The 21,455-nt window shown below is 41.9% G+C and overlaps 1 protein-coding gene across 5 annotated transcripts in view; it reads right to left on the reverse strand.

Annotated features, from left to right (window-relative positions):
- The window catches only part of CDH11 (cadherin 11), a 219,492-nt gene that overhangs the window by 22,441 nt on the left and 175,596 nt on the right, over positions 1-21,455 (reverse strand). For all 5 annotated transcript variants that reach the window (XM_073659155.1, XM_073659157.1, XM_073659156.1 and 2 more), the window contains 3 exons: positions 9,946-10,113; positions 9,656-9,843; positions 7,908-8,161 (listed from right to left, as the gene is read on the reverse strand). In XM_073659155.1, coding sequence (XP_073515256.1) covers positions 7,908-8,161; positions 9,656-9,843; positions 9,946-10,113 — 610 coding nt within the window. The remainder of the gene's footprint in view (positions 1-7,907; positions 8,162-9,655; positions 9,844-9,945; positions 10,114-21,455) is intronic.

Consider the following 21,455-nt stretch of genomic DNA (forward strand, 5'->3'; position numbering starts at 1 on the left):
GGCTTAACACTGTAAACTGGAAACAAAATTTAAAGATGTTGTACCAGGTGTTCAAGTTTTTACCTATCGATAGAATAGGGAATAACTTACTGATTGTTGGAGGTCCAACCATTGGGACCCCGAGTGATTCTGAACTTGGCTATCCCTGACAGTGGCAGTGCCTTGGGAGAAAGCAAAATTTGGAGGTGTGCACTTCAATTAGAAAATGCTCTTCAGCCTCATTCTTTTGATCCCACTGGTGGTCCCAAAGGTTGGACCCTCAGCAATGTCTAAGCTATCCCCCATTCTGTCAAAAGAGATGCCTTAAAATCTTGGTAAAAACCCTTTAAAATAAATATCATTATTGTCCCCAAGTGTCTTATTCATTATTATAAAGGCTTCAAAGAAGTGGTGGTGGGTAAAGTTTCCCAAGCCTGCATTGTAGTACTTCAATAATTTTAATGCGTTCAGCAATATTAAGCGCACCAAGATTATGATAGAGCTATAGGCAGAGGCAATAGTGTTCTGAATACTTAAACTAAAACTCAAGGGAAAAGAATATCTCCCAGGCATTGGGATGTCAGAAAAATATATAGAGGACCTTCTCGCAGAAATTCATTTTATGGCCATCGTATGGGGTTGTGTCATTTATTAGGCTGCAAACAAATGAAAACATTAATAAAGAGCGGTTTACACCCACAGAAGACACCGCCAACAGGCTGGAGAGATTTGTTACTGACAAAATCACAGTTCGGAGAGAGAACTGAAATTGCTCAAGCAAAAAATAAACCAAAAAGACAAACAAAAAGTCTAAAAACTACATCCCATAACTACAGCTGTGATATTTAATATGTAAAATTAATTAAATGACTCTACTAAATTAAGGAACGCTTGCTTCTTAAAGCGTTAGAAATAATTTTAATTTTTCCATTTTCAGTTTTATCTCCTCTGTTTTATTTTACCCTGTAGGTTAAATCATTTCATTATTCCGTAGACCCCACTTTTTTTATGACAAGTCAATATGGAATATTCTTTTTTTATTTATTTTTTATTTCATTGTCTTTCTTTTTAACTGAGGAAAAGCAGAATGATTCAAATTTTATTTATTTTTTTAATTTTTTCTTACTTTGCTCTTTCTTTCTTAGTCCCAAAAGGGAACTTGAACATAAGATCGCAATTCGCAGATGCCTTCTTGATTCCCTCTGTAGTATAGTTATATCCTTCTTCCTTTAGAACCCAGCAGCGACTTCCACCTTCTGTTTCTGATTGACACACCCTTGCTGGGTAGTTAAATAGTCTCAGTTTCTCCAGAGAGTTGCCGGTGATAGTTCTATGTACCTCTGTGTAGGCTTGGAGCACTAGCAGTCGGCTAGTTTCTTCTCTGGTGCAATTGGAGGACAGTTGGTGTTATCTCTGTGGTGTCTGCTCAAGCTAAGTGTACCCCCTTTGTTTGTCTACCTTGTTTTCTTTGGTTTATTGCGGGGCTTGACTAGTGCTCACCCTGTCCCCTCCCTATCTAGGGACATTCAGGGATTAAGTTCCTGCTCGGCGATAGGTGTGGAGTAGTGATGAGCGAGTATGTTCTGTTAACCCTTTCGGTGAGTATGCTCTGGTGAGTACTGAGTATCTTCAGCGTGCTCGGTGATACGTTTGAATCACTCCCGTGTGCATGATTTGCAACTGTTTGACAGCTGTAATACAAGTGAGGAATGCTTGTTTCTAAAGCATTCCTCACATATATTAAAGCTGTCAAACAGTCGCAAATCATGTACACTGGAGTGATTCAAACATATCACCGAGCACACTGAAGATAATTGGTACTTGCCGAAAGGATTAACAGAACATACTCGCTCATCACTATTTTGCAGCCTATATAGGGATGATAGGGTAGGCAGGGTGTTATTAGATCTGCCTAGGGGTCGCCACTCCCCTTTCCCTAGTGTTTGGGCTTCAGTCCTCTCTTCCCTTCGTGTTGCACTTTCCCGCACTTTGCATGACACCTATTGCCACTCTTTGATCACTTTGTGGGGGGGACAGAGCGATGGGCTACAAAACGGATGTGCCACTGGGATGGCACGACTTAAAACACACTTGTAATTGATTAACAGTGGTATCCAGAACTTAACAATTGATGACCTATGTGAGATAAATCACTACCACCTCCCCCCTCGATCCCTACAATGGATGGTGGTCTGCAGAGTCCCATCTGAATGCCTAACTCCAATTTATTCATCCTACCAAAGATAGCCAAGTTCAGTTCTCTGGGACTTCCAAAGATAGCCAAATACACCGAGGAGGAAAGTATAACCTTCACTCTATTCGGAACTCATTTTTTGGAGGTGGGGATGAAAACAACTGGCATAAACCCCTTTAAGGACTTTAATTTTCCGCAAATTATCATTATCAATATTGTCACAGAATGCTAGCAAAATCCTGGATTGGCTGCTGTAACCATCACATATATCGACACAAATAGCATGTACATCTGCTGACAGAATATTCTAAAATCAGAGATAATGATCTCGCAAGACTCAACTTGGGTTATGTCAAGCCAAGAGTAAGTAGGAGAAAAACATGTACAAGACAACCACCTGGATATATAAACCCTATCAACTCTTTATTTGAACAAATTACAAATAGTAAAATCAGGTAAAAAAACATGTAAACATTGAGTTAACCACTGTGGCACCACAATACCAATAACTGCCATCAGCATAGAGATCTTGAATCACTCATCAATATATACCCCCTTCAGGGTCTGGTATTAATAATATCATCTTAGCTGAATCAGGCCCCTGACCCTTTGGGGCCTAAGAGTATATAGAAGACAAATTAAAGTAATACCTTAGCACGAGTGTGGTGCAAGTCCCAGATCCAAAAAAAACCCGACGTACGTTTCGACCTGCGCCTTCTTCTGGGGTTGACATCATACTGGTGTGAGCAGCCATATATACTAGAAAACTACCAATGAGCAAGTTGCTACATATGTGGAAACTATTACTGAACATCAATACCAACTCATGTAGAGGCTCGGGGCGGGATGCATATTCATAAGCGGCGGGTGTGTCATAAGTCAGTCGCCCAGACACACCCCTATATCTACATTGCCACCTCCCATCTACCATTGAGTCCCCTTCTCTTACAGACACTCGTACACTGTGAGAGTACAATATTCATGAGTGCTTGTGTCTATTAGCCACTCCCATGTGCAGCTCCTACTGGCACACTTCGCACTGACACGCTAGGGGGGGCGCATCCATCCACCGCATCAGAAAGGGCAGTCCGGTCCCGCATCCAGTCACAGCACTCCCACGTGTGTGAGCGCAGGACCTGGCACGTGACCGGAGAGACGATCCCGGAAGATACAGTGACGGAAGCGCGTCCCCGATACTACATTGTACAAGAAATGTCCTCAAAAGGAATGTACCTTTTTCAAGGTGCCATATTCTAGTCTTGATGAGCTTTGCTGCGAAATTCTTCCTTTGGACTTTTTGTGAAACCTCTTTGAGATGACAACCCAATATTTTTGAAAAAATGGTCTACTGAAGGCTTGGTTCTATTACAGATGACTAAAATACCCATAATCTAATGGAATCCAAGAAAAAATTGGTTCTAGGGGAGGTGTGCTCTACTCAAAAATAAGTTCTTTTCCTACATCTACATTTTCTTATTGTCCTACTTTCCTGATGCACTTTTACAAACTATATTTTTCCAGAACTTTCGAGAGTTTAAATCTGGTTCCTGATATCTTCTTTGATACTCTAGCTGCTATTGAAACCTGAGAATTTATACTTTTTATGGCCAGAACACATTTCACAATTTTTCTTTGTGTCATCTAACCCCAAGATTTTTTTTTCCTGTTACATTTATGTGTTGTATTTTGAGAACAAATGGGAATTTATTTTATGACCTATTGAATGATCACTAGAGACAAAAATAGTATAAAAGCTATTCTATTGCATTGTGTTGTCTACAATACTGGAAGATGTCCTAGCCTGACATAAAACCGGCGATCACAGAACAAGATGTAGACTTGGGTATTCTGGTTACAAGTAAGCGAAGAGGCAGCACTCAATGTCAGAGAGCAGCTGCAAAAGCAAAGATAATTTTAGGATGCATAAACAGTGAGATAAAATCCTGTGATCCTGATATAATTTTATAGCTATATAGATAACTGGCAATAACACATGTTTGATATTTGATTCAATTATGGACTTAATGTTTTTAAATTGTATGGAAGGTTTAGACATGAATAATGTATAACTGATAGAGAAAAGTTGAACTTTATGGACCTGTTTTTTTTCAACCCATGTAACAGAAGCTTGGGATTAATGGCAGAGAAACTATATTGGCATCCAGAGCACTACCAATATATTAGCAAGAGCCTGTTGACTGCATTAACACCATCCATTTCTTATAGTGTCACTGACCTGTCGGTATAGAGTAACTTTCATATCTTATATTAAAATGAGTGACTACGTAAAGTAGAACTGTCACCAGATTTCACAATGCAAACTGCATGCATTGCTAAATAGATCTCTTGGGACTTGATGGAGCTGGTGTACTTATTTTGATAATCCCTCTAAAAATGATTGCATAATCCTCTTATGAAAAGAGAGATCTCATGAGTCAAATTGTATTAAGTCTCTGACCATCCAGGCTGACTGACAGCTGCAGCTTGTACTGGGCAGTGGGAGATCTCAGAAACAGGGAACAGGGGCATTGAGGACCTGTCAACCAGGCTAGATAGGCAGAGATACAACAGCAGAGAGGAGGGACACTGATAAGCTGTCAATCAGGATAATTGGTTGGAGATGCAGCAGAGAGGAGGGACACTGAGAAGGTATCAATATCAATCAGGCTAGCTGGCTGGAGATGCAGCAAGAAGGAGGGGCACTGAGAAGCTGTCAATCAAACTAAGTGTTTGGAGTTATAGCAGGGAGGAGAGACACTGAGAAGGTGTCAATCAGGCTAGGTGGTTGGAGATGCAGCAGGGAGGAGGGACACTGAGAAGCTGTCAATCAGCCTAGGTGATTGGAGATGCAGCAGGGAGGAGGGACACTGAGAAGCTGTCAATCAGCCTAGGTGTTTGGAGATGCAGCAGGGAGGAAGGACACTGAAAAGCTGTCAATCAGCCTAGGTGTTTGGAGATGCAGCAGGGAGGAAGGACACTGAGAAGCTGTCAATGAAACTAGGTGGTTGGAGATGCAGCAGGGAGGAGGGACATTAAGAAGCTGTCAATCAGCCTAGGTGTTTGGAGATGCAGCAGGAAGGAGGGGCACTGACAAGATGTCAATCAGGCTAGATGACCGAAGATGCAGCAGCAGAGAGGAAGGATGCTGAGGAGCAGTTAATCAGTCTACATGGAAGTAGATTAAGTTTGAACCTTAACAAAGGTGCTCTGATATCAATTTTCAACACCAGCTTCACCAGGACTATGAGATAATTAATGTATAAGCATATATTGTGAAATCTGGGGACACATCTGCTTTAAGCTCTGTCCATACTGGACCAAGTTCATATATCAATCGTCACAAGTCATTACAACCCCCCCCCCCCCCTAAAAGCTGCAGTACCAAATATCACCACTTGGGGCCCAATTGTAAACATTGACTATATTGCTTCACATGTTCTGTTTATATCTTGTGTTTAAACCTTTCTATCTCATAGTCTTCTATTATGAGCACTATTGGTGGGACGGGGTGGATGCCAATGCATTCCGAAAGATGTGTTTTTAATGATTTTTGTAAGCACAACACAATACGGCTTATTGGTCTGTACGTCAATAAATGTAATTGGATAATCAACCTCTGCTCCTGATTATCAATAACCAGACAACCTCCATATTCACCAAGGAATCCATTAATGAAACAAGAGTTGGGTTCACTAATCCATAACCCCGTCACTCTGTCTACTGTGTCAGATCCGAGGTTAACAGCATCAATTTGAGAGATGTAATGTAATGTAGTTCATGTTGGCAGTCCTGTATAATCTCAATGGGACATTAAGTACCTTTCATTTTCATTGTAAGCTCTAACTAAATGATACCAGCTTAACAATCTCGTGACTGAGTGTTTACATTAACTAAGCGGTTTAAGATTTAAGTACCGTGCAAAATACATTGGCTTCGGAGACAGAAGATCTTCAGGAGAAGCATCTTGCTGTTGTCTGGGCGTGCATGTTATTTATTTATGGTGGCAACTGTGTTTTAATGATTCAGTTCTGCAATTACATTCAGCCCCCAGACTTTACAAAAAAATGTATTGTTAACGCAGCGCATCATATGTATACTATCCTGGTCTCATAAAGGGAGAAATATGTAAATCACTTGACTACTTTACAGATGTAAGGGGATCTGTAATCATATTTCAAAATACAAACTGCATAAATTATTGAATAGATCTCTTAGACTTGATGGGGCCGGTGTAATTACTTTGAAAATCATTGTCAGAATGGCTTAATGATTCTTTATGAAAGTTTTAAACTTAATCTCTGGATACCTAACCTGACTGACAGCTCCTCAGTGTTCCTACTCCTTTCTGCTGCTGAATCATTGCTCATTTGGTCTGATAGATAGCTCTTTAGCGCCCTCTTCCTTGCTGCTGCTGAATCTCCTCCTACCAAGTCTGGCTGACAGTTCCTCGGTGTCCCACCTCCCTGTTGCTGCTAAATGTCCACCTACCAAGCCTGACTGACAGCTCCTCAGTCTTCCTCCTCCCTGCTGCTGAATCTCCACCCACTAAGCCTGACTGACAGCTCCTCAGTGTTCCTCCTCCCTGCTGCTGAATCTCCACCCACTAAGCCTGACTGACAGCTCCTCAGTGTTCCTCCTCCCTGCTGCTGAATCGCCACCCACTAAGCCTGACTGACAGCTCCTCAGTGTTCCTCCTCCCTGCTGCTGAATCTCCACCCACTAAGCCTGACTGACAGCTCCTCAGTGTTCCTCCTCCCTGCTGCTGAATCTCCACCCACTAAGCCTGACTGACAGCTCCTCAGTGTTCCTCCTCCCTGCTGCTGAATCTCTACCCACCAAGCATGATTGACAGCTCCTCAGTGTCCCTTCTCCCTGCTGCTGAATCTCCACCAACCCAGCCTGACAGTTCCTCAGTGTCGTTAATCCCTGCTGCTGAATCTCCACATACCAAGCTTGACTGACAGCTCCTTCATGTCCCTCCTCCCTGCTGCTGAATTTCCACCCACCAAGCCTTACGGACATCTCCTCAGTGTCCCTTTTCTTTGCTGCAGCTAAATGTCCACCTACCAAGCCTGACTGACAGCTCCTTAGTGTCCCTCCTCCCTGCTTCTGCTGAATCTCCACCCACCAAGCCTGACTTACAGCTCCTCAGTCACAGTATCCCACCTTCCTGGTGCTGCATCTCCACCCACCAAGCCTGACTGACAGCATATCAGAGTCTCTCCTTCCTGCTGCAGAATCTTTTCCCTCCAAGACTGACTGATAGATCCTCAATGTCCTTCCTCCCTTCTGCTGCTAAATGTCCTCCTACCAAGCCTGACTGACAGCTCCTCAGTGTCCCTCCTCCCTGCTACTGAATCTCCACCCACCAAGCCTGACTGGCAGCTCCTTAGTGTCCCCCTCCCTGCTGCTGTTAAATCTCCAACCAGCAGACCTGACTGACAGCTTCTCAGTGTTCCTCTTCCCTGCTGCTGCTGAATCTCTATTCACCTAACCTGACTGACAGCTTCTTAGTGTCGCTATTTGCGATTGAGAAGTTCAGCTGATCGAGATGTGGATGCCAATGAAAAAGACGATGTCCAGATGGACCAAGCTACCAAAGGCAAAACCAACAATAGCCATTATTATTAATCATCAACTTTGTCGAGTCTGATTCTACAAATATAGAGGAATCTGGAAATGTTTTCTAAACTTAGCTACAGACATTTTGAGAAAAAAAAAACAATACCCGTACCTTATCTGAGTGTTTGCTGCATCAGGATCCTTGGCATGAACTCTCCCGACCAAGGTGTCAGGCAGTGCGTTCTCCAGCACTTCCAAAGTGTAGCTTTTTTCCAAAAATAACGGTGGTTCATCTGCATCTTCTATGGAGATCTTCACTGTTGCAGTGTCTTTAAATGGTCCTCTACTAAGAAACCTTGGGTCTATGTGGACATTAGCAGCCTCCACCTTCATACTATAGAACTTCTTGGTTTCATAGTCTACTGTCTGCAACAACAGAAACAAAAAGTTTAGAGGTTGGAACTGAGATAACTCATGAAGTCAATATGTCCTCCGATAATCAAGAGTGTGACTAAGATATGGTAATGGAAGGAGAAACCTTATATTACACTAACTTTACAGTGCTGGGACTGATTTATTACTTAAAGAGGATATATCATTAGGTTAAAAATGGTTATATTTTGCCTATATTTTATTCCCGCTACTCCCCTGAGTATTCCACTTTTTTATTTTTTAAAATCTGCCATACGATTCCAGAGATATGGACTTTTTTATTCAGTGCGATCCTCTGGGGCGTGTCTTTAGGCTCTTCTGTATTATTATTCTGTGAGCACCGCCCACTTGGTGAAGATCAAAAAAATAAGAACGGAACAAAAAGGCTCGTATCTCTGGAATCACATGGCGGATTTAAAAAAAGAAAAAAAGTGAAATACTCTGGGAAGCAGCAGGAATAAAGTAAGAGCAAAAGCTGGCCACTTTTTACCGAGGACAGATCTTATTTAATCACTAACTTTTTTTCTAATACAGAGCTCCATATACTCTGCGTAGACATAGAAATAAAACATAGCATTTTGGTTTCCTGAAGCCACCACTAGAGGAAGCTTACTATATAAGTATTATAATTCAAATCAATTATAATACTGTAGACAGCAAGCTCTATAGCTCCCCCTATTGGCAGCTGAGGCTATCTTAGATATTACAATTTAACCACAGATTTAGATGCTGTAACAGAAAAGTGGTATTCTGGCCACCGAAAAGACATATACAAACATTTATAAATACAGAAATTTGGGTCTCTGTGGAATAAAACATCAAAATAATGAGAACATTTACTTTAAAGGAGTTTTCTACAATTTTAATACTGATTAACTAATTTAAGGAAATGTCATTAAATGTGTTGCTCACAATCAAAGATTGTTGATTTTAGGTCTCAGCGAGGCCAAAAAATGAACCCTTAAAGGGTTCCAGAACTGCATTTTGCCGCTGCTTGGGTCTTCGTTGATTGGTCATAGTGGTCACGTGGGGCTACAACCAATCATTGAGCTTAGACTCTATTTCAGGAGGGTCGCTGAGCTCATTGATGATGTCACTGCTGCAGCCAATCAAAAAAGACTGAGTAGTGCCTAAAAGAGTGCTGGATCCCAGGAGTGTAAGTAACAGCTTGTTTCTCATTGACCATGAGCCTTTGGAGCAATAATAATTGACAGAAGAGACAACCCCCTTAATATTAGATTTTTAAGGATCTGACTCCCAAAACCCCTATAGATCAGATGATTGAAGGGGAGGCAGCACAGCTCTGTACATTGCGTAGTGGCCATGAATGGTACTGCAAGCTCACTCAAATACAAGGTAATGGGAGATGTAAGGAGTTGGGAAACTTTCAATGACAGTAGACAGCTGATCAGTGAGGGTGCCAAGAGTCGGACCTCCGCTGATCTGAAATTGATAACCCATCGTAGAGTGCACAACATGACGCTTTACCTTTTTTAGCTTCACGACTCCTTCTTGTGTCTGATAATCTGTTGTGATTTCAAAAACTTCTGCCCCATCTCCATCGAGGATACGATATTTTATCTGCCCATTTTCTTCCAAATCGGGATCTTTGGCTTTTAATCGTCCAACCTCATCCCCAGGAACAGCGGCTTCTGACACAGACATGGGGTACGCACCTGTATGGATAAACCGTGCAAATGAAGCCCAAGATAAAACCATGACATTAATGAATATGGCTCTTCTACTAATGGAATAAAAAAGAAACAACATCTACTCACTTTGAGGGAACTTTGGCGGGTTGTCATTGACGTCTGTCAGAGTTATCGTCACTTTGGTTGTCCCTGAGAGTCCTCCCATGTGTCCTCCCATGTCCTTTGCTTGGATCACAACGTGGTATTGCTCCTTGGCTTCTCTGTCCATGTTCGGAAGCGCCGTCCTTATGATTCCTGGAGAAAGTGCACAAAGGGGAATCAGAACAATGGCGGACAACACTGCTTTATGGAACGGCGGCTATTTTAAACCACTGAAATTTTTATGTGCATTACATGGATAATAAATAGTATTAACTCACAACATAAAATATTAAAAAGAAAATAAATACAATATTTTATCTTTATTTCTTTATTTTTTTTGTGTTGTTTATATTCAGAAAATTGAAGATTAAAAATAAATAAAAATAAAAAAAAATCATACAATATAATACTTAATTATATATATATATTGATTGATTGGAGGTATATATATTGAATATATATGAATACATTGAATATTGGATATTGAATTGACTGTAGGAATATATAAATATATATACCCAAGAATATAAAAAAGATTATATATTATTTATATTTATATATATATATATATATATATATATATACACACACACATATATATATATACATATACACATACACAGTTGAAACCAGAAGTTTACATAAACTATATAAAAAGACACATATGTATGTTTTTCTCAATATCTGACATTGAATCAGAATAAACCTTTCCCATTTTAGGTCAATTAGGATTACCATAATGTTTAATATTTGCCAAATGCCAAAATAATGAGAGAGAAAGAATGTTTTAAGGCATTTTTATTACTAACATACACTAAGTTTACATAGTTTACATACACTAAGATTACTATGCCTTTAAACAATTCTGGACTGTCCATATGATGATTAAAGATATAAATCACTGCACTCCCTATGAGTGTGCACGAGTAGGGGCCGAACCCTGGTATATCAGATCAAAGAGCCTCGGCACTCAATCGTCCTTTTGCAAGAGAAAATTTATTGACTTTGTGAAATAAATATGTACACAGAAATAACACCAAAACGTTTCGGTCTTAGCGACCTTCTTCAGTTGACGGGTAATTCTGCGAGAGATGTGAGCAACAAGTGGGTCCCAATAGGGCTGCCTGCTGAGAAGCGCGTGGGGACATGGACATCACAACGCGGTCTCCACCGCTAGTTGGAGACCGCGGTGGAGACCGCGTTGTGATGTCCATGCCCCCACGCGCTTCTCAGCAGGCAGCCCTATTGGGACCCACTTGTTGCTCACATCTCTCGCAGAATTACCCGTCAACTGAAGAAGGTCGCTAAGACCGAAACGTTTTGGTGTTATTTCTGTGTACAGATTTATTTCACAAAGTCAATAAATTTTCTCTTGCAAAAGGACGATTGAGTGCCGATGCCCATATGATGATGTCATGTGTTTGGAAGCTTCTTATTTTTTTGCCAACATCTGAGTTAATTAGAGACACACCTGTAGGTGTATTTTAATGCACACCTGAAACCCACTTCTTCTTTGTGTAGCATCATGGGAAAGTCTAAAGAAATCAGCCAAAATATCAGGAAGAGAATTGTGGACTTGCACAAGTCTGGCTCGTTCTTGGGTATAATTTCAATATACCTGAAGATGCCTCGTTCATCTGTACAAACAATTATACAAGTACAAACAAGATGGGAATATCCAGCCATCATACTGCTCAGGAAGGAGACGGGTTCTGTGTCCCAGAGGTGAATGTGCTTTGGTCCGACATGTGCATATCAACCCAAGAACAAAAGCAAAAGACCTTGTGAAGATGATGGCGGAAGCTGGTAATATTGTGTCAATATCCACAGTGAAACGAGTACTGTATCAACATGGGCTGAAAGGCCACTCTGCCAGGAAGAAGCCATTACTCGGAAATAAACATAAAAGGAAAACAGATCAATGTTTGGAAATGCACACAGGAACAAAGACCTAAATTTTTGAAGACCTGTCCTGTAGTCTGATGAAACTAAAATTGAACTTTATGGGCATAATAACCATCGTTACATTTGGAGGAGACAGGGAGAAGCTTGGAAGCCTAAGAACTCCATCCTAACTGTGAAACACGGGGGTAGCAGCATCATGTTGTGGCATAGTTTTGCTGCAGGAGGGACTGGTGCACTTCACAAAATAGATGGCATCATGAGAAAGAAGATTATGTGGCAATACTGAAGCAACATCTCAAGACATCAGCCAGGAAGTTAAAGCTTGGGCGGAAATGGTTTTTCCAAATGGACAATGACCTGAAGCATAGTGCCAAAATGGTAACAAAGTGGCTTAAGGATAACAAAGTCAATGTTTTGGAGTTGCCATCATAAAGCCCTGATCTCAATTCTATTGAAATTTATGGGCAAAGCTGAAAAGGCAGGTGCAAGCAGGGTGACCTACAAAGCTGGAACAGTTACACCAGTTTTGTCAGGAGGAATGGGCCCAAATTTCGACCAACTATTGTGAGAAGCTTGTGGAAGGATATCGCAAATGTTTCACCCAAGTCATTCAGTTTAAGGGCAATGGTACCTAATAATAATGAAATGTATGTAAACTTTTGACTTTGCAGTAAGTAATAAAAACGCCTTAAAACATTCTCTCTTTCTCATTATTCTGGCATTTGTCAAATATTAAAAATTATGGTAATCCTAATTGACCTAAAACGGGAAACGTTTATTCTGATTTCATGTCAGATATTGAGAAAAACATGTATATGTGTCTTTTTATATAGTGTATGTAAACTTCTGGTTTCAACTGTATATACATGTGCATCTCACTAAATTAGAATATCATCAAAAAGTTAATTTATTTCAGTTCTTCAATACAAAAAGTGAAACTTATATATTATATAGAGTCATTACAAACAGAGTGATCTATTTCAAGTGTTTATTTTTGTTAATGTTGATGATAATGGCTTACAGCCAATGAAAACACAAAAGTCATTATCTCGTTAAATTAGAATGCTTTATATCAACAGCTTGAATTTTTTTTTTAATATCCAAAATGTTGTCCTACTGAAATGTATGTTCAGTAAATGCACTCAATACTTGGTCTGGGCTCCTTTTGCATCAATTACTGCATCAATGTGGCGTGACATGGAGGCGATCAGCCTGTGGCACTTCTGAGGTGTTATGGAAGCCCAGGTTGCTTTGATAGCAGCCTTCAGCTCATCTGCATTGTTGGGTCTGGTGTCTCTCATCTTCCTCTTGACAATACCCCATAGATTCTCTGTGGGGTTAAGGTCAGGTGAGTTTGCTGGACAAGTAAGCACAGTGATACTGTTGTGTGTAAACCAGGTATTGGTACTTTTGGCAGTGTGGACAGGTGCCAAGTCTTGCTGGAGAAGGAAATTTCCATCTCCAAAAAGCTTGTCGGCAGAGGGAAGCATGAAGTCCTCTAAAATTTCCTGGTAGACGGCTGCGCTGATTTTGGTCTTGATAAAACACAGTGGACCTACACCAGCAGATGACATGGCTCCCCAAACCATCACTGATTTTGGAAACTTCACACTAGACCTCAAGCAGCTTGGATTGTGGCCTCTCCACTCTTCCTCCAGAATCTGGGACCTTGTGGAATGTGTCACTGACTGCCTTCTGGACATCTGTCAAGTCAGCAGTCTTCCCCATGATTGTGGAGCCTACTGAAACAGACTAAGGGAACTTTTTAAATGATAAGGAAGCCTTTGCAGGTGTTTTTTGTTAATTATTCAAATTTACTGAGACAATAACTTTTGTGTTTTCATTGGCTGTAAGCCATAATCATCAACATTAAAGGGAATCTGTCACCCCCACTGGGTGATATCAGACCTCTACTATGGGCATACAGGGTATAGAAAAGTAAATCTATACTTACCTGTATGGCCCATAGCAGAGGTCTGATTGCAGAGAAATCTGGCTTTATAAAGTTTGTTTTCCAGAGGCTTGGAAGGCCAAACAAACCCCTCCTATCTGCTTACTATTTCCCTAAATCGCCGCCTCTGTGGCACAGATCACTGTGGCTGAGCTCCAGAGATGCAGTAGGGAGATGGGAGAAAGTTCCACAAAGTCAACTATCACTGCAGCCCTCCACCAGTCGGGCCTTTATGACAGAGTGGCCCGGCGGAAGCCTCTCCTCAGTGCAAGACATATGAAGGCCCGCAAAGAGTTTGCTCAAAAACACATGAAGGATTCCCAGACTATGAGAAATAAGATTCTTTGGTCTGATGAGACGAAGATAGGAACTTTTTGGTGATAATTCTAAGCGGTATGTGTGGAGAAAACCAGGCATCGCTCATCACCTGCCCAATACAATCCCAACAGTTAAACATGATTGTAGCAGCATCATGCTATGGGGGTGTTTTTCAGCTGCAGGGACAGGACGACAGGTTGCAATTGAAGGAAGCATGAATGTGGCCGAGTACAGAGATATCCTGGATGAAAACCTCTTCCAGAGTGCTCTGGACCTCAGACTTGGCAGATGGTTTACCTTCCAACAAGACAATAACCCTAAGCACACAGCTAAAATAACAAAGGAGTGGCTTCAGAACAACTCTGTGACCATTCTTGACTGGCCCAGCCAGATTCCTGACCTAAAGCAAATTGAGCATCTCTGGAGAGACCTGAAAATGGCTGTCCACCAACATTCACCATCCAACCTGACGGAACTGGAGAGGATCTGCAAGGAAGAATGGCAGAGGATCCCCAAATCCAGGAGTGAAAAACTTGTTGCATCATTCCCAAGAAGACTCATGGCTTTACTAGCTGAAAAGGGTGCTTCTACTCAATACTGAGCAAAGGGTCTGAACACTTATGACCATGTGATATTTCAGTTTTTCTTTTTTAATAAATTTGCAAAAAATTTCTACATTTCATTTTTTTTCAGTCAAGATGGGGTACAGAGTGTACTTTAATGACAAAAAAATGAACTTTTAAGAATTTACCAAATGGCTGCAATGAAACAAAGAGGGAAAAATTTAAAGGGGTCTGAATACTTTCCGTACACACTGTAGAAACCCAGACCAAGGTCCTAACAGAAGTCATCTCTCCTGTATTAGATACCTGGACCAAGGTCCTAACAGAAGTCATCTCTCCTGTATTAGATACCTGGACCAAGGTCCTAACAGAAGTCATCACTCATGTATTAGATACACGGACCAAGGTCCTAACAGAAGTCATCTCTCATGTATTTGATAAATGGACCAAGGTCCTAACAGAAGTCATCACTCATGTATTAGATATCTGGACCAAGGTCCTAACAGAAGTCATCTCTCCTGTATTAGATATCCGGACCAAGGTCCTAACAGTAGTCATCTCTCATGTATTAGATACCTGGACCAAGGTCCTAACAGAAGTCATCTCTCCTGTAATAGATACCTGGACCAAGGTCCTAACAGAAGTCATCACTCATGTATTAGATAACTGGACTAAGGTCCTAACAGAAGTCATCTCTCCTGTAATAGATACCTGGACCAAGGTTCTAACAGAAGTCACCTTTCCTGTATTAGATACCCGGGCCAAGGTCCTAACAGAAGTTATCTCTCCTGTATTAGATATCCGGACCAAGGTCCTAACAGAAGTCATCTCTCATGTATTAGATACCTGGAACAAGGTCCTAACAGAAGTCATCTCTCATGTATTTGATACCTGGTACAAGGTCCTAACAGAAGTCATCTCTCCTGTATTAGATATCCGGACCAAGGTCTTAACAGAAGTCATCTCTCATGTATTATATACCTGGACCAAGGTCCTAACAGAAGTCATCTCTCCTGTATTAGATATCCAGACTAAGGTCCGAACAGTAGTCATCTCTCCTGTATTAGATACATGGACCAAGGTCCTAACAGAAGTCATCTCTCCTGTATTAGATACCTGGACCAAGGTCCTAACAGAAGTCATCACTCATGTATTAGATACCTGGACCAAGGTCCTAACAGAAGTCATCTCTCATGTATTAGATACCTGGACCAAGGTCCTAACAGAAGTCATCTTTCCTGTATAAGATACCCGGACCAAGGTCCTAACAGAAGTCTTCTCTCCTGTATTAGATATCCGGACCAAGGTCCTAACAGAAGTCATCTCTCCTGTAATAGATACCTGGACCAAGGTCCTAACAGAAGTCATCTCTCCTGTATTAGATACCCGGACGAAGGTCCTAACAGAAGTCATCTCTCCTGTAATAGATACCTGGACCAAGGTCCTAACAGAAGTCATCTCTACTGTATTAGATAACCGGACGAAGGTCCTAACAGAAGTCATCTCTCATGTATTAGATTCCTGGAACAAGGTCCTAACAGAAGTCATCTCTCCTGTATTAGATACCTGAACCAAGGTCCTAACAGAAGTCATCATTCATGTATTAGATAACTGGACTAAGGTCCTATCAGAAGTCATCTCTCCTGTAATAGATACCTTAACCAAGGTCCTAACAGAAGTCATCACTCATGTATTAGATACCCGGACCAAGGTCCTAACATAAGTCATCTCTCATGCATTAGATACCTGGACCAAGGTCCTAACAGAAGTCATCTCTCCTGTATTAGATACCTGGACCAAGGTCCTAACAGAAGTCATCTCTGTTAGAACCTTGCTCTTAGGTTTTTTTTCCTTTGCTGGTCACATGACCTTGTTGGCCTATTTTATCCTGCTCCGCCCTTCTGGCTTTGCTGGACTTCATTGTATATCTACTTTCTAGCTAGCCTGTGCTCTGTGTCTTGCTCTGTTAGTTTGCTTGGTCTACTGACCTCTATGTTCTATATATTTTGTTTGTTCGTCTGTCTGCTACTATTTCTGTTAGGAGGTGTCCCATATTCCACCCAGTCCTTAGTACTTGTAGGGATTCCTTCCCCACATCTATAGGTCTCCGTACAGACTAGCTTAGGACTTTAGCAGGTCTGATCGCAGGATCAGGTCCCCTGTTACATCGTAGGGATTAAGCTGAGTTCTATCGTAGGGACAGATCTCCTCTCTTTCTTTAGCTCTGGTAGCAGAACATAACAGTAAGTCCAGCCAGCAAATTCTCTAAGGAAAGATTTTTCTGTTCCATCATGGTGTCGGTTCAGGATTTGGTTCATCGCCTGCAGGGACTCTCTCTGGAGGTGGCCGAGCTCCATCAGCACGTGAGTAACTGTCCTGGAGCACATTTCTTGGAGCCTAAGGTATGTTTGCTAGATTTATTTTTTGGTGAACACCGAGAATTTTTTTCATTTAAAAATGCTTGCTTATTGTATTTTCGTTTGAGACCTAAGTCCTCTGGGGATGAATCCCAGCGCGTAGGGTTCATAATGTCACTTTTGCGCAAAGAGCCTCAGGAGTGGGCCTTTTCTTTGCAACCTAGTGATACATGCTTCAGATCAGTGGATAGTTTTTTTTCTGCTTTAGGACTATTATATGATGATCCTGACCGTGTCGCATCAGCTGAGACTGAGTTGAGACGTTTAAAACAGGGATCAGGTAATGTGGAAAAATATTGTACTCATTTCCGTCGTTGGTCTACTCAAACAGGGTGGAACGATTCTGCTCTGAAAAGTCTATTTCTTGCTGGGCTCAGTGAAAGGGTTAAAGACCTGCTAATTGCTTATCCTACACCTGAAGATTTGCAACAGGCTATGCAATTAGCTATACGGGTGGATAGAAGACTGCGTGCAAGGGTTAATGAGAGCAAATCCTCTGCTATGTCAGTTTCTGGTTATGAGAATGTGTGTACTAACAGTGGTGAACCGATGGAGATTGGATCGGTGGCACCTCGCTCTCAAGAAAAAGACCGTCGATTTTCTGAAGGCTTGTGTTTCTATTGCGGAAAATCTGGTCATTTGATTAAAGGCTGTGAGCTTCGTATGAAGAAAGAAAAAAAAATGGTCAGTCATGCCCGTATTGCCTGTTTAAATTCCAAGGGTGTATTTTTAGCTGCTTCCACGATTGCTCAGAAAAAATTAATGGAATGTAATTGATGGGGGATTCGTGGAAAGACTCAATTTAAAACCTGAACCTTTATCATCCCCCATTGCTGTGGTTTCTGTGGATGGTTCCCCTTTGAAGAATATTACTCTCAAGGTCTGTGAATTTCCTCTCACTATTAATGGTGTTCACCATGAGAAATTGGATTTGGTAGTTTTGAATAACTTGCCTTCTCCGGTGGTGTTGGGATTGCCCTGGTTAAAATTTCACAATCCTGTACTGGATTGGTCTACCAGTGAAATTAAATCCTGGAGCCATAAATGTTATGACAAGTGTGGTAACGGGCGTATTGCAGCTTTGGATAGGGGAGAATTGCCTGTTCCTATTCAGGATTTTTGGAGAGTTTTTTCTGAGAAGGAATCGCAGGTTTTGCCTCCCCATAGAGACTATGATTGTACTATTGAATTTGTCCCTGGAGCGACTCTTCCTAAAAGTCGTTTATTTAACCTTACTATTCCTGAGAGGAAGGCTTTGGAGGAATACATACAGACAAGTTTGGCCGCCGGTCACATTAGGCCTTCTAAGTCTCCTGTGGCGGTTGGATTTTTTTTTTGTAAAAAAAAAGGACGGCGGTTTACGTCCTTGTCTGGATTTTCGTGAGATTAACAAAATTACTGTACGCAATCCTTACCCACTGCCATTGATTCCTGATCTGTTTAACCAGTTAATGGGGGCCAAGTGGTTCTCTAAAATTGACCTTAAGGGGGCATACAATCTGTTGCGCATGAAGGAGGGTGACGAATGGAAGACTGCTTTTAACACTCCTGTGGGTCATTTTGAGAATCTGGTTATGCCTTTTGGTCTTACTAATGCTCCTGCATTTTTTCAGAATCTGATTAATGACATCCTTAGACCTTTGATCGGCAAAAATGTGGTTGTGTATTTGGATGACATTTTGATTTATTCGCCGGATCTGGAGTCTCATTGGCGGAGCGTACGTGAGGTATTGCAGTTATTAATGGACAATTCGCTTTTTGCTAAGCTGGAGAAATGTGAGTTCGCTGTACAGAGAATTAGTTTTTTGGGTTACATTATCTCCAGCAAAGGTTTTGAGATGGATCCGGTTAAGGTTCAGGCTGTGCAGGAATGGCCTAGGCCTATTGGTTTGAAATCGATACAGAGGTTTTTGGGTTTCGCCAATTACTACAGAAAATTCATAAAATATTTTTCTAGTATTGTCAAACCTCTGACTGATCTCACCAGGAAAGGTGCTGATGCGGTTCAGTGGTCTTCTGAGGCCATTGAAGCTTTTGTGTATCTCAAGGAGAGGTTCACCTCTGCTCCCATCCTTATGCAGCCTGATGTTACTAGGCCGTTTTTGGTTGAGGTTGATGCTTCCTCTGTGGGGGTTGGCGCAGTATTGTCTCAGGATAACGGGGATGGATTACATCCCTGTGCCTTTTTTTCAAAAAAATTTTCGGAGACTGAACTGAATTACGATATTGGTAATCGGGAATTATTGGCTATTAAACTCGCATTTGAACACTGGCGCCACTTCTTGGAAGGTGCGGAATTTCCCGTTCAGGTTCTTACGGATCATAAAAATCTGATATATCTTGATGCTGCCAAGCGCCTGAATGCCCGTCAGGCTAGGTGGGCACTGTTTTTCTCGCGGTTTAATTTCTCCGTTACTTACATCCCTGGTACTAAGAATGTTAAGGCGGATGCCTTGTCTCGCAGTTTTTCTCCCATAGTCAGTGCTGAGAAAGAGGAGAACATTTTACAAGAAGGTGTTGTGATAGCTGCTTTGGACTCCGTTTTGGAAAATGAGATTCTTAAAGCACAGGAGAATGCCCCTTCTAACACTCCTCATGGGAGGTTGTTTGTGCCTGGGACCTTTAGGAGAGATTTGTTTGTTGAGTGTCACGAATCTCGGTTGGCAGGTCATCCCGGAAACTCTGAGACCAAGAGACTGGTGGGTCGCAGTTTTTGGTGGCCTGGATGGCAGAAGGAAGTCATTAAGTGGGTGCGTCAATGTACTATATGTGCTAGATCTAAGTCCTCACATACTCCTGCTGCGGGGTTGCTTTGTCCTTTGGAGGTTCCCAGTGCTCCTTGGACACATTTGGCTATGGACTTTATAACTGACCTTCCCCCCTCTGAGGGTTTTACTGTCATCTGGGTGGTCGTGGACCGTTTTAGCAAGATGTGTCACTTGGTTCCTTTCGTCAAACTGCCCTGCGCTAAAACTCTCGCTAAGGCCTTTGTCAAGGAAATTGTCAGACTTCATGGCGTTCCTACTGACATTGTTTCTGATAGGGGTCCTCAGTTCGTGGCTCGTTTTTGGCGTGCCTTTTGTGATAGGTTGGGAGTTCATTTGTCGTTCTCATCCGGATATCATCCTGAATCTAATGGCCAGACAGAAAGGAAAAACCAGGATGTTGAGCAATTTTTGCGTTGTTTTGTGGCAGACAATCATGAGGGGTGGTCTGAGTTTCTGCCACTTGCTGAATTTGCTCTGAACAATCATACATCTTCTTCTGCTGGTTGTTCGCCTTTTTTTTGTTGTTCTGGGAGACATCCGTCGTTTGGGTCGTTCTCCAAGTTGGGATCTGCCGTGCCTGAGGAGGAGAATTTTTCCGGTGATTTGGAGAGAGTTTGGACGGATGTGCGTGGTAATCTTCAGGAGGCCAACAGAAAATCTAAAGACTACTTTGATAGAAAACGACAGGAGGTTTTGTTCGCTGTTGGTGACATGGTTTGGTTGTCCTCTAGGAATCTGCGGTTGAGGATTCCTTCTAAGAAATTGGGTCCCAAGTTTGTAGGGCCCTTTAAGGTGCTTCAGGTTGTCAACCAATCTGCTGTTAGGTTGGAGGTTCCTACCTCCTGGAGAATTAATCCGGTATTTCATGTCTCTCTGTTGAAAAAAGCTGTTGTATCGGATTGTGACGCCTCTGCCTCTGTTCCTCCGGTGGTGGAGGACGGGGAATATGAAATTTCTCGCATCCTTAACTCTAGACGGTATAGAGGTAGTTTGCAGTATCTTGTGGCCTGGAAAGGTTTCGGTCCCGAGGATAACTCTTGGGTGAGGTCGGATGATGTTTCCGCGTCCAGACTTATCAGAGCGTTTCACAGGAGATTTCCTGATAAGCCTGGTCCTAGGGGATCCGGAGGATCCTCTTAGAAGGGGGGGTACTGTTAGAACCTTGCTCTTAGGTTTTTTTACCTTTGCTGGTCACATGACCTTGTTGGCCTATTTTATCCTGCTCCGCCCTTCTGGCTTTGCTGGACTTCATTGTATATCTACTTTCTAGCTAGCCTGTGCTCTGTGTCTTGCTCTGTTAGTTTGCTTGGTCTACTGACCTCTATGTTCTATATATTTTGTTTGTTCGTCTGTCTGCTACTATTTCTGTTAGGAGGTGTCCCATATTCCTCCCAGTCCTTAGTACTTGTAGGGATTCCTTCCCCACATCTATAGGTCTCCGTACAGACTAGCTTAGGACTTTAGCAGGTCTGATCGCAGGATCAGGTCCCCTGTTACATCGTAGGGATTAAGCTGAGTTCTATCGTAGGGACAGATCTCCTCTCTTTCTTTAGCTCTGGTAGCAGAACATAAC

Source organism: Phyllobates terribilis, unplaced genomic scaffold (assembly GCF_046119375.1).
Source record: "Phyllobates terribilis strain yellow unplaced genomic scaffold, ASM4611937v1 Scaffold_13__5_contigs__length_258822181, whole genome shotgun sequence".
Lineage (NCBI taxonomy): Eukaryota > Metazoa > Chordata > Amphibia > Anura > Dendrobatidae > Phyllobates > Phyllobates terribilis.